This window comes from Paroedura picta, chromosome 1 (genome assembly GCF_049243985.1).
Source record: "Paroedura picta isolate Pp20150507F chromosome 1, Ppicta_v3.0, whole genome shotgun sequence".
NCBI classification, from domain to species: Eukaryota; Metazoa; Chordata; class Lepidosauria; order Squamata; family Gekkonidae; genus Paroedura; species Paroedura picta.
Genome location: NC_135369.1, coordinates 4,912,861 through 4,926,470, shown reverse-complemented (window position 1 = coordinate 4,926,470; position 13,610 = coordinate 4,912,861). Strand labels below are relative to the sequence as shown.

The following is a 13,610-nucleotide window of genomic DNA, read 5'->3' as shown; positions in this document are numbered from 1 at the left end:
TAATGCCATATAGTTCTTTTCTTCTTGGTCAAGGAATAAACAGGCAAGGAAGAAAGGCACGTGGCTCAGTAAATCCTGTGTTTCCGAAGAATTCATTTCTACTACATTAATATAGTCTTATGTTTCAACTGGAGGTCGATATTAAGTTGCGCAAGAAGAAGAGTATCTTGTCTTCAGTGTCTTTATTAATTCAGAGTCACCATCAAATGCAACCAAAACTAGTATCCCAGGGATGAACTAATTTCGTCGGTCTTCCTCAGTTGTCTATTAATTGCACGTGACCCAGATAAATTCAGACAAGGCTCCAGGTCAACCAATTCATGCAGCTTTGAGCTCTCAATTTGCCTTAGTTCCTTGCAATTAACATACAACTGAGGAAGATCAACGAAACTAGTTCACCCCTAGGATACTAGTCTTGGTTGTATTTGATGGTGACTCTGAAGTATTAAAGATACTGAAGATAATATACTTTTCTTGCTCATCTTAATATTGACTTCTGGTTGAAACGTAAGACTATATTACTGCAGTCAAAACGAATTTTTCAGAAATATGGGATTTACTGAGCCACACTTTTTTCTTGTCTGCATCAAGGTGTATTTCTGCTTTGCTGTCTTGAAGTTAAACAAGCATTCTTCTTTATAACGTAAGACGCAGTGATAGAATTTCCCTAGGGCTACCAACTCCAGGTAGGGAGATTTCTGGAGATTTTGGGGTTGGAGCTTGGGGAGGACCACAGTGGGGTATGCTGTCATAGTGTTCTCCCCCCCAAAACAGCGATTTACTCCAGGGAAACTCATCTCTGCAGCCTGGAGATCAGTTGTAATTCTGGGAGATCTCCAGGCCCCACCTGGAGATTGGCGATTCTGGCTCTGTGGACATCTTTAAACTCAGCTCTGCTTTCCAGCTCTTAATTTTTTTTGAAAAAAAAAACCCCTATTTCTGTCTCATTTTTAGGGTGCTACGGTAGCAACATACACGTGTGGGACTGGACCACCCGCGAACTGATCCAGTCGATCGAGGTGGGGAAGAATTCCATCCCCCTTGAAATCCGCTTCCTCCACGATCCGGATGCTTCTCAGGGGTTTGTGGGCTGTGCCCTCAGCAGCGCTGTCCATCGTTTCTACAAGACTCAGGTAGCCGTACACCGTGAGATCTTCCCATTGCCCATCCAAACCAGGTGTGATTTGTTGTTGGCCCGATCTCGAGTAAACCGATACAGGGAAAGCGGTTTTCCTGTGAGAATCACTTGTGAGCTACCCCAAGATGATGATGATGATGATGATGATGATGATTTCAATTTATTACCCGCCACTCCCAAGTGGCTCGTGGTGGGTTACAATAGTCTGAATAAAATCCCCATTAAAACCCCAGACATAAAACCACAGAGATCCAGTAATCGCAAGACAAAAAAGAGAGATATGATGGAAAAAACAATTTGAAACACTATCCATTCCCCCAATAAAAATCTCATAGAGGGAGGTGGGAAGAAGGGGGCGGATGAAAACAGCAGTCACAATTTACATTGCTCTATTCTGGAAGGCCTCTTGTGGCGCAGAGTGGTAAGGCAGCCGTCTGAAAGCTCTGCCCATGAGGCTGGGAGTTCAATCCCAGCAGCCGGCTCAAGGTTGACTCAGCCTTCCATCCTTCCGAGGTCGGTCAAATGAGTCCCCAGCTTGCTTGCTGGGGGGTAAACGGTAATGACTGGGGAAGGCACTGGCAAACCACCCCGTATTGAGTCTGCCAAGAAAACGCTGGAGGGCGTCACCCCAAGGGGCAGACATGACTTGGTGCTTGCACAGGGGATACCTTTACCTTTACCTTATTCTGGAAGGGGGGCCATACAGATCTTCCTTGCTGCGCCGGCCTCAACCATAGACCTGGTGGAAGAGCTCCATTTTGCAGGCCCCGCGGAAGCTCCTGCAGGGCCCGCAGCTCCTCCGGGAGCTCATTCCACCAGGCAGGAGCCAGGACCGAAAAGGCCCTGGCCCTAGTTGAGGCCAGGCGTGCTTCCCTGGGGCCAGGAATGACCAAGAAATTCGTGCCCGCAGAGCGTAAAGCCCAGATGACTGGTTCAAGAGGGTTGGGATATAAATAAACATAAATCAGAATCACACAGAACTGGAAGAAACCACCAAGGGCCATCCAGTCAAGCCCCCTCCCCCACCTTCTCAAGGACTCCAAAATCACACCCTCCTGACAGGTGCTCTTCCATTCTCCTCCTAAAAACTTCCAAAGAAGGAGACTCCGCCACCCTCCGAGGCAGGAGACTCCATCCACGAACAGCCCTTACCATCAGAAAAGGCTTTCTAATATTTCAGTGGATCCTCCTTTCTTGTTATTTGAACTCATGGCTCCTAGTCCTTATCTCTAAAGCTGCAGGAAACAAGTTGGCCCCTTCCTCAAGATGTCCACGTTTTATGCAGTTCAACACAACTATTCTATTACCTCTTACCCTCCTCTTCTTCAAGCTGCACCTACCCAACTCTTTCAACCTCTTCTCCTAAGGCATGCTTCCAACCACTCAGCCATCCTAGCGGCCCTACTCTGAACACGCTCCAACTTGTCTACCGCCTTCTTGAAGTGCGGCACCCAGAACTGGACACAATATTCATTGATGAGCCGTCTTAGGAAGAGGAAGAGGAAGAGGAAGAGGAAGAGGAAGAAGAGTTGGTTCTTATATGCCGCTTTTCCCTACCCGAAGGAGGCTCAAAGAGGCTTCCCTTTCCTCTCCCCACAACAGACACCCTGTGGGGTGGGTGAGGCTGAGAGAGCCCTGATATCACTGCCCAGTCAGAACAGTTTTATCAGTGCCGTGGTGAGCCCAAGGTCACCCAGCTGGCTGCATGTGAGGGATTGCAGAATCGAACCCGGCATGCCAGATTAGAAGTCCGCACTCCTAACCACGGCACCAAACTGGCTCTCTTTGAAGTGCTGGGTTCATTTCAAACAGGGCCGCTTTCTCCTTCCTGCCCCTTTTTGCCATGTGATCTTCCTCAGAGGCTTTTCCTTAGACATTTGAAGTTGAGCTCTATAGCAGCACCTTTGAGATGTCTTGACTCCACCGACTAAAGCAAAAGAGAGAGCCGGTTGAGAAAGGTCATAAATACTCTCACCCAGGAGGTATCTGGAGACATGCAAAACTGGAGACATGCAAAATTGTGTTGGTTTGAAGCAGCAGAACAAAATCTGGGTCTGGTTTTATTCAAGGGATAAGCTTTTATTTATATCTATATCTATATCTATATCTATATCTATATCTATATCTATATCTATATCTATATCTATATCTATATCTATATCTATATCTATATCTATATCTATATCTATATCTATATCTATATCTATATCTATATCTATCTATATTCTGCTGCTCTCGAAGACTCGCGGTGGTTTACAATAAAATAGTCAAAACAGAGAACCCTTAAAATCCACAACACATTAAAAGATGGCTATTCATCGGAGTTAACTCCCCATCTCCTCCCCTCCCCCTGTCCGGCTCGCATTCCGGAGCTCTTTCCTTAGGAGCGAGGGTCCTGTTCTCACCAGCTCTAGGGGATCCCCTGATCCCCTTTGCATGCATGCACACTTCTCCAGAGACGTGGAAGAAACCCTGAATTCGAATTTTGTTCTATTGCTTCAGACCAACATGGCCACCCACCTGAACCCGCCTCTGTCCTCCGCGGACAATAGAGAGATCCGGGGCAGGACAGTTGGGCCGTAAGCAGTGCCTTTGATCCACGTGTCCCGAGAGCCGAGCAAACATTTCTTCAGACGGACGAGAGGAAGTTAATGATTTATGCTGCCACATAATACTGAAGATAAATGATTTACTTAATGCAAAACTGGGAAACTACTAATGAAAAAAGATAAAGGAACATGGGCCTTAATCCAAGAACCTCCTTATCTAAAATCTATATGTCTGAGTTGATTGGTGTCATAAGGTCGCCAGCATCTGGATGTGTCTGGGAATTCTCCCAGAGTTAGGCCAGCCAGGAAGGGCTGCTTGGAAGGGTGGGCTCTTGGGCGTTATACCTCTTTGGGGCCCATCTCCTCCCCTATTGCTTCTGTTCCCAGGCTTCAGCCCCCAAATTGCTAGGAATTCCCCCCAACCAGAGTCAGGTGCTTCTCCGAGTTTTTAAGGTGCCTCTTTGGCACCACCTGGTGTCTTCTTGGGCTAGGGCTGATCCTGCGTTGAGCAGGGGGTTGGACTAGATGGCCTTTATGGCCCCTTCCAACTCTATGATTCTATGATTCTGCTCATGGCACCCTTTGACCGAATTAGCCAACTTGGAGCTTCCTAAACCACGGCCTGAAGGAGGCTCCCCTTACATCTTTTTCTCCCCTTTGAAAATTTTTATGGGTTTATAAAATGAAGATAGAGAAAGCGATAGTTCGTAGCAGCAGATTTCCCCCCTTATCTTCTTGAAAATGCACATTTCTGTTGTTTAAAGTGTAAAGTCATGAGAATAGAAACATTCATCTGGTCTATCGTATGTAACATGCAGATTAATTATTTAAGAATTCTAAGAGGCAGCTCCGAGGATCATAATATTCTTCCCGAGGTCTTCTGCCTGTCAAGTTTGTAAGTTTTGCTATCATGCTCTAGTTTTTCCGCCATGTGATTTGCCCCACTGCCAGCCTGGCTGCTGCAGTTGGGTGGAAGAAAAATTCTCTGGCATATTTAGGCAAATTAGTAGGAAAGAAGCTTAATAACGTATACTCAGAATCCAAAGAAAACTTAATTTTAATTTTTTTTTGATGTGGAACATCTATTGATGCAGTCCGTAATACGGAAATGATAACGGACGTGATTCCCCTGAAGGGGAAATGGGCACCCTGTTGGGGAACCCTGGTTAATGAATCAGTTTTAAAATGTCAGTGGCAATGAGGCTGACGTGAACCTCCCTTGTTGTGGCTTTCCCTGCAGAACGGGACGTGGGCAGCTGAGAAAGTGATCCAAGTGCCCAACAAGAAGGTGAAAGGGTGGCTTCTTGAAGAAATGCCAGGTACTGAGTTCGAGATTCACAGCTCTCCTAGCTTCTACCATAGAGGTTTTCTCCAAAAACAACAGCGTCGCTCTGACATCTCCAGTGGGCTCACATCACTTCTGGGTCATATTGCAATCACATGGGAATGTAATTGAAATGTTGGGTGTTCCTTCCTTGTTTGGGGGTTAATTCTCCCCTAGCAGGCAGCTGATTGGTGGTGGAGAGGTGGGTCCTAGTAGCCGGGGTTACTGAAGTGGATCTAAACTGCGTTATTTAGCATTCTTTTGCTTATACCTTGGAAAAATCTTGTTGCTCTTTAAGAGTCAACCGAACAGCCGGTTCGGTCTAGGATTCTGTGTCCGGTTCCATAACCCTCTGCAATATTATCCACCAGGTCTCATCACGGACATCCTGATCTCCCTGGACGACAAGTTCGTGTATTTCAGCAACTGGGTCCATGGGGACATTCGGCAATATGACATCAGCAACCCTCAGAAGCCCAAACTGGTGGGCCAGGTAAAAGCGGACGGCAGCAGAGAATTCCTAGGAGCGGCCATGTTCTCTCTGATTTTTTAATGGTTTCTAGAATTTCTATCACACTTTCCCACTTCTGATCTTCAGTGTTGAGATATTAATTTGATCAGCCCGGAACAGCAGTCCCCAAACCTTTTGAGCCTGTTGGGCACGTTTGGAATTCTGATACCGAATGTTGGCCCCAAAATGGCTGCCCTGGGAGGCGGAGCCCCACACAAAATGGCTCCCACAGAAGATCCTGTGCAGCGGTGGCAGCTGCTGCCAAAGCAATATTTCTTAAAACTGCCTACTTAATCAAATCTCCATTGGCCAATCAGAAGCCTTGCTGGGCCAAACTCCTACCTGGTCTCGCTGGCTTTCTAAACCACTTGGTGGGCTTCAGGGATAGGGTCCGTGGGCACCGCATTAGAAGTTTAAGGGTGAAGACAGACAAAATATTAAAAGAAGCTTAAGGGTGAAAAGGGGCATAGTATTAGAAGCTTAAGTGTTAAGTAAACAGAAAAAAGAAAAGAAACTGGGAAGACAGAAGGTTAAAAAAGCTTAAGGATGAAGACAGAATATTAAAGAACCATAGGGGGAAGACACAATGAATATGAAAAGAAGCTCAAGGGGGGAAGACAAACAGAACATTAGAAATGCTTAGGGGTGAAGATGCACAGAATATTAAGAGAAGCTTAAGGGGGAAGACAGACATGTTAAAAACAAACAAAGATGTTGCAGCTGGTCCATCACATGCAGGGTAAAGGTAAAGGTATCCCCTGTGCAAGCACCGAGTCCTGTCTGACCCTTGGGGTGATGCCCTCCAGCGTTTTCATGGCAGACTCAATACACGGTGGTTTGCCAGGGCCTTCCCCAGTCATTACCATTTACCCCCCAGCAAGCTGGGTACTCATTTTACCGACCTCGGAAGGATGGAAGGCTGAGTCAACCTTGAGCCGACTGCTGGGATCGAACTCCCAGCCTCATGGGCAAAGCTTTCAGACTGCATGTCTGCTGCCTTACCACTCTGCGCCACAAGAGGCTCTTCACATGCAAATCCAGCCCAGTTTCTTCCCTGTCTTGCAATCTGCATGGCAGACAGGAAATCTGATTCATTGGCTGATTCATCTGCCAATCTTGCCCGGCCAGTGATGTAGACTGCTCCCTTTCCTGCCAGTGTTTTGAAACCTTCCCAATTCATAAATCCGCTCAGGACACTGGAAGGTTTGCTGCACCAGGTTTTATTTTCTGCATTATATTTTGTAAGCTTCTTCAACCAGGTTCCTGAAAAGGTGGCAAAGAGGTGTTCTGAATAAATAAATAAATCGGAGACATCAGAGTTTTGCTTGGAGTGGCTTGTCTCTATATGTTTGTGTTGTGTTAACTGTAAGGTACTTCTATGCCTGAAGAGACAGCATAGAAGCACCGTAAGTCAGTAAGTAAATAAATAAATAGTACCTCCCAAAGGAAGACCTTTTCCTATTGAAAAACTTCACTGCATTGGAAACTTGGTGTGGCTCGCTGGTAGAGCACCTGATTGGTATATAGAAGGTCCCAGGTTCAATCCCCGTCATCTCCAGTTAAGAAGGGACAGGTAACAAGTGAGCATTGAATCATAGAGTTGGAAGGGACCTCCAGGGTCATCTAGTCCAACCCCCTGCACTATGCAGGACACTCACAGCTACCTGCCCACCCACAGTGACCCCAATTCCATGTCCTAATTATGCTAATCCCCTCCCAACCGCCCAAGTCCCTGACCAGTGTGGACTGGAGGACATTTGCCTCCTGACTTGAAAGTGGTGATCTGCATTTTCCTGGACATGCAAGAAAGGTCCTCAAGAGCCAAGTATGGACACAAACCTTCCTACCCACCCACTTTAGATCCCCCGGAATTACAGCTCATATCCAGGTGACATCACCCTGCCAACAAAAGTGCGTTTAGTCAAGGCTATGGTCTTCCCAGTTGCAATGTATGGCTGCGAAAGTTGGACCATAAGGAAGGCCGAGCGTCAAAGAATTGAGGCTTCTGAACTCTGGTGCTGGAGAAGACTCTTGCGAGTCCCTTGGACTGCGAGGCGAACAAACCGGTCAGTCCTAGAGAAGATCAGCCCTGCCTGCTCCTGAGAAGGCCAGATCCTGAAGATGAAACTCAAATACTTTGGCCACCTCATGAGAAGGAAGGACTCCCCGGAGAAGAGCCTAATGCTGGGAGCGATCGAGGGCAAAAGAAGAAGGGGACGACAGAGAATGAGGTGGCTGGATGGAGTCACTGAAGTAGTTGGTGGGAGCTTAAATGGACTCCGGGGAATGGTAGAGGACAGGAAGGCCTGGAGGATCATTGTCCATGGGGTCACGATGGGTCAGACATGACTGTGCAACTAACAACAACAACAATCCAGGTGACAAACAGTTCCCCTGGAGAAAATGGATGCTTTGGGAGGTAGATTCTGACTCTGGCTTTCTTGCATTGCAGGTCTTCGTGGGAGGCAGCATTGTGAAAGGGGGGCCGGTCACCGTGACGGAGGACCAGGAGATGACATGCCAGCCTGAGCCCTTAGTGATCCAGGTGACTCCCAAAAGCTGCAGTTTGTCTCAGCACTGCTTTAGGGGTCAGCCCTGGTACAGTGTCTCAACAAGCCTGTTCTGCAAAACTGGGCTTATTTGATCTCTGTGCCACACTGGGTAGATCAGGTATGCTACTCCAGACCATGGAGGCTCTTTGTAGCTTTCGTGACGAATAGTTGCTGGCAAAATGTTGTCTTCTGTGAATTTGACTCATCCTTTTTAGTAAGGGCCATGAGGCTGCTGATCAGCATTTGCTTACCGGGAGGGAACCCTTCTGAAACCGCTGTGACTTACTTCTGAGCAAACACATGGGGTCAGACTGCCAAGATGTTTGTGGCTGTCACCTTGTCTCGTGGTGATGAATTCCATAAGCTCCTTGATGTGCCGGGTGAAGGAGTGCTTGTTTTCGTTGGCCACACATCGATTTTGTGCACTGAAAAAATTATCTGTCTGCTCTCGATTCTATTCGTAAACATAGAAGACGGAGAAGAATTGGTTTTTATACCCTGCTTTTCACTACCCGAAGGTGGCTGACAATTGCCTTCCCTTCCTCTTCCCACAACAGGCACCCTGTGAGATAAGATGGGACTGAGAGAGCTCTGAGAGAACTGCTCTGTGAGCACAGCTCTAAAAGAACCATGACTAGCCTGAGGTCACCCAGCTGGCTACAAGGGGAGGAGTGGGGAATCAAACCTGGCTCACCTAATTAGAAGCTTCATAACCATTACACCAGGCTGGCTCTGGTCTAGCCGTCCCAACTCCCCGACTGAGTCTGTCTAGAGGGGCCAGGACCAACAGTTTTCTGACCTCAGTGGGTCTTACTCCCAAATAATGGTACAGTCTCCATGCATATTTTGCTAAAATAGAAAGGCCCAATCTTTTGTGTTTGTGTGTGTGTAAAGTGCTGACAAGTCCAAGCCAACTTTGAAAGCAAGGCAGAAGCCGAGAGGGTTGGCCATGGCCTTCCCCTGCAGAGCCTTCCTTGGTGGTCTCCCACCTGAATGCCGACCCTGCTTAGCTTACACTTGGGAGACTCTCAACAAGGGCTTTCAAGGCAAGTGAGAGGCAGAGGTGGTGGGCCATGGCCTTCCTTTGCAGAGCCTTCCTTGGTGGTCTCCCTTCCAAGGACCGGTCCCACTTAGTTTCCAAGATCTGGCAGAACTGGGCTATACAACGCCATCCCGCACACCCTGACCTCTTTTAGCCTTCCCTTTTCCTCCAGTGCGCAGCTCTCTGTGTGCAGATGCGCAGACGCGTACGGGATCCCAGGCTCTGAGCTCCAGACGGCCAGCCCCAGACCTCACCACCCTCTCTCTTACTCTTCAGGGGAAGAAGGTTCAAGGTGGGCCACAGATGATCCAGCTGAGCTTGGACGGGAAGAGGCTGTATGTGACCACCTCCCTCTACAGCGCCTGGGACAAGCAGTTCTACCCCAATATGATCAAGTAAGGCTTTTCTTTCTGGATTTAAAAAAAAACTAAAAACTGTCTGGCAGCTGGATAGACCAGAGGTCCCCGACAGGGTGCCCCTGGGTGCCACGGTACATGGTACTTGGTGGCAGCCAAGTGTTTTTAGGAAGTGGGAGGGGCCAGGTAGGGATTTTGCCCAGATTAGCCATTGGAGAATTTGATGGGCTATGCAGAGTTTTTAAAAAATGTTCCCTTGGCAGCAGCTGCCTCCGCAGCACAAGGATCTGCACTGTGTTGCTGAAGTTAAGCTGTGGCCATCATTTGGTTGCTGGCTCCACCTCCTCTGGCAGCCATTTTGCGACAGCCATTTTGTTGATGTGGCTCGCGTGCCAAATGGGAGAATTCCAAGTGGGCTGGCAGGTTCAACAAGGTTGTGGACCCCTGGCATAAGCAGTGGGAAAGGGAAACAAAGAAAGGAAAGAAAGAAAGAGAAAGGAGGGAGGGAGGGAAGGAACAAGGAATGAGGAAGGAAGGGAAGGGAAGGGATCATTTTCTAAATTGTAAGATGTCACAGCCCTCCAGGTGTTCACTGCATTGGTCAGGCCTCACCTGGAGTCCTTTGTGCAATCCTGGAGGCCTCACTTCACTCGGTCCACTCCAAGATCGCATTGGCCTTTTTTGCCGCCGCATCACACCAGCTGCTCTGATTTCGCTTACGATCCACCATATCCCAAGATCTCGTCTACCTACATTGCTGCCCAGAAGCGTCTCCTGTGATTTTTGAGAGCGCTTCAGCCTTGTCCTTCCCTCCAGCGATGGCCGGGGACAATCCCTCACTCTCTGCTTCCGTCTCTCTCCCTCCAGGGAAGGCTCCGTCATGTTACAAATCGACGTAGACACGAAGCAAGGGGGCTTGAAGGTGAACGAGAAGTTCCTTGTCGATTTTGGGAAGGAGCCGCACGGGCCGGCCCTGGCCCACGAGATCCGCTATCCCGGCGGAGACACCACCTCTGATATCTGGATGTAAAGGAAGGCCTCGGTGGAGAAATCCGGGGGGGGGGTGTTGGGGGAAGGAGTTGTTGTTCGTCTCTCTCTCTCTCTGTCTTGTCTTCTAACTCCAGGTGTGACAGTTCAATGCAGTTCAGTCTAGTTGACCCTGTGTTGGCTTCAGGTCTCCCCTGCTCACTTAGAGAGTCAGTTTTCCTTTCTTGGTGGAATGGAGAAGACAGCTATTCTTGGACTGTGCCACTATGCGCTGCAAGGGGAGATCATATATCGAAAAGCTCTTATTTCTAGCAAAAAGTACTTCTTGGGCATAGAAGCCCTGGGTGTCAGACCTAGTGGTCCACCCCAGCTTCCTCTCTGATCTCTTTTTTCCCTTTGGAGAGAGTTTACTTGTGGGTAGAGAAAGTATGCAGATGTGCACGCAGACCCCGGTCATGGTACCGACCAGGAAAATCTTGACCCTACCGACCGTAAACAGTTTCTGATCCCCTACCGGGTCCCGTCTCTTTGCTGAGCAGTTTGGCTTATAGCCTTTTTTCCTGACCCCTGCACTGTGAGGGGTGATGGCCTGAGCCACCGGTTGTAAGCTGTGCGCTCTGATTTGTGTAGCCCCAGGGGATCTCCAGCCATGGTGCCCAGCAGGGCTTCTGATTGGCTGTACAGATCAGAAGGCATCATGTTCAACGACAGGCAGCAGATGGAGGAACAGAACGTAGGGAGTCAACACCAAATTAATCCAGGTAGGCTCAGTAAACAGTTTAATGAGGGATCCTCCCAACAGGAGTCTGACAGTCTCGCTGTTCATGAGCAGTTGCCCCTGTTCATACCCGGAGCTGGAGAGAACACAGAGCATTTGCCATTGTATCTCATTTCATCCACGGATTGTTACATTATACACTGATGAAGTTTATGAAACAAGAGTCATTCACCGGGACTTGCTTGTGACTCATATTGTGTCCAACGGGACATCTGCCCGAAATGGGGCCGAGCTACAATGAGCATTTTAACTCCTGCTCCCGGATGTTCTGCGGTTGGCTCTACCGCCCCGCTCCTCCACATGCAGCCAGCTGGGTGACCTTGAGCTAGTCACAGTCCTGATGAGTAGCCGTGTTGGTCTGAAGTAGCACAATAAAATCAGAGCCCAGCAGCACCTTTCTGAAGTAGCACAATAAAATCCGAGTCCAGTAGGACCACCACGGCTACTGAACTCTGGTTTTATAGTCACAGCCCTGATAGAGCTGTTTTCGCAGAGCAATTTCTCAGAGAGCTCTCTCAGCCTCACACACCTCACATGGTGTCCCTTCTGGGGAGAGGAAGGGAAGGTGATTTGTAATCCGCTTTGCGTCTCCTTCAGGCAGTGAAAAACCAACTCTTCCTCCTCCTCTTCTGTAAATAACAGGATGTTTTGGAGGCTGTTAATTCCAAGGGTTGCCTTAGGTCAGAAGCAACCTGGAGTCACTTAACAAACACGCATACAGGTGTTCTGCAAAGCTTTGCATCACTGAATTATTCCAGAGGATTTTTCTATGCAGGCTATAGAGTCACGCTGTGCTAAATGGTTCACCAGACTACTTGGGAAATGATTAAGGACTGTGGTCTAACTTGGAACTGTGGTGACACTAGGATCCTTCTATGGAATTTTGCATCATTTAATGCGTCAGATTAACACTTTGCTTCAGCTATGTATTTTTAGGCTTTTGGTTAGTTCTACCACATCTCTGTTGCACTAGATCAGGGGTAGTCAAACTGCGGCCCTCCAGATGTCCATGGACTACAATTCCCAGGAGCCCCCTGCCAGCGAATGCTGGCAGGGGGCTCCTGGGAATTGTAGTCCATGGACATCTGGAGGGCCGCAGTTTGACTACCCCTGCACTAGATCAAGATGGGTATCCACATTAGTCTGTCTGTAACAGCTCTTGTGGCCCTTTCTTGCAGGCCCAGGGAAATGCCCATCGCCACTTTGTGGCCAGGAGGTGAATTTCCTCCAGGCCAGACTGCCTAGGGATTCTGGGTTTTTTGGGGGGGTCATCTGGGCATGGAATCGGGGTCCCTGTGGGTGGGGGAGGTAGTTGTGACTTTCCTGTATTCTGCAGGAGGTTGGACTAGATGACCCTGGAGGTCCCTTCTACCTGTATGATTCTATGAAAAGCACCTTAAGGACTAACCAAATTTGTCGCAGATTCAGGTGGGTCGTCATGCTAGTCTGTCTGTAGAAGTACAAAAGAGTCAAAGTCCAGAAGCACCTTAAAGACACCATCACATTTGTGATGGGTCACAAATCCAGGTAGGCCAAAAACTATATCTGGCTTAAGAATTGGAAGACTCAAAGCTAGCTTGAATACGGAGGGTCTAAAGACCTACACCTATGAACTGCTGAGAGCTATGCAGAAAGCCCTTGCACTGAGGCCTATGATTTCATGGCTATAAGATTGTGCCATCTAACGCAATTCTTTATTGTGTCAGATAGTTATGCTAGTATCTCTTGCTTTCTGAGCTGCTTGATTCGCTTATTGATGAGCTGATATTCTAAAATTTATTCTAATAAACTTTACACATATTTTTATAAAGGTCTGTTTCTTGATTTTTATGATTTTGCACTCTTTTCCTGGGAACCCACTGGGTTCGGGGCCCTTGACAACGCTGAGTCCCTGTGAGAGAAGCAGATGGTAAATAAACATATCAATGGACAAAGTACGTATTCTTGCATATGTAAGAATATTCTCCCTCTGTTGAAACAATCATAACATTGCCCGGTTTTAGGCTGGAAAAATGACAATCTGAGTCAGTGCTTTCCCTCTAAAAATCTTTTCTCTCCTGCTCCGGTACGGTGTGAGCACACGGAGCTGAGAAGCGATGACAGTGATGTGAGAAGTTGAAGTCATTTTATTATTTATTTATTATATTTCTATAGCGCCCTCCCCGAAGGCTCAGGGCGGTTCACATAAAACAGAACAGAAACCATACAGATAACTTAGATTAACAGTCATGAACGAAGTTGAGAAGTGAGGATGCATTTCCGCTCCCAGGTACAGGCGCAACACGCTTGCTTTCTCAAGAAGAAAGCATTGTTCAGCCTGGAGAAAGGAATGTTCAGCCTGGAGAAAGGAATGTTCAGCCTGGAGAAAAGGAG

The 13,610-nt window shown here is 47.9% G+C and overlaps 1 protein-coding gene across 1 annotated transcript in view; it reads left to right on the top strand.

Annotated features, from left to right (window-relative positions):
- LOC143829442 (methanethiol oxidase-like) overlaps positions 1 to 13,047 on the top strand; it is a 36,356-nt gene extending 23,309 nt beyond the window's left edge. Inside the window, exons 7-12 of the mRNA XM_077320326.1 lie at positions 955 to 1,133; positions 4,928 to 5,006; positions 5,383 to 5,504; positions 7,975 to 8,067; positions 9,393 to 9,511; positions 10,340 to 13,047. Coding sequence (XP_077176441.1) covers positions 955 to 1,133; positions 4,928 to 5,006; positions 5,383 to 5,504; positions 7,975 to 8,067; positions 9,393 to 9,511; positions 10,340 to 10,502 — 755 coding nt within the window. The 3' untranslated portion in view covers positions 10,503 to 13,047. The remainder of the gene's footprint in view (positions 1 to 954; positions 1,134 to 4,927; positions 5,007 to 5,382; positions 5,505 to 7,974; positions 8,068 to 9,392; positions 9,512 to 10,339) is intronic.
- The last annotated feature ends 563 nt before the right edge of the window (positions 13,048 to 13,610 follow it).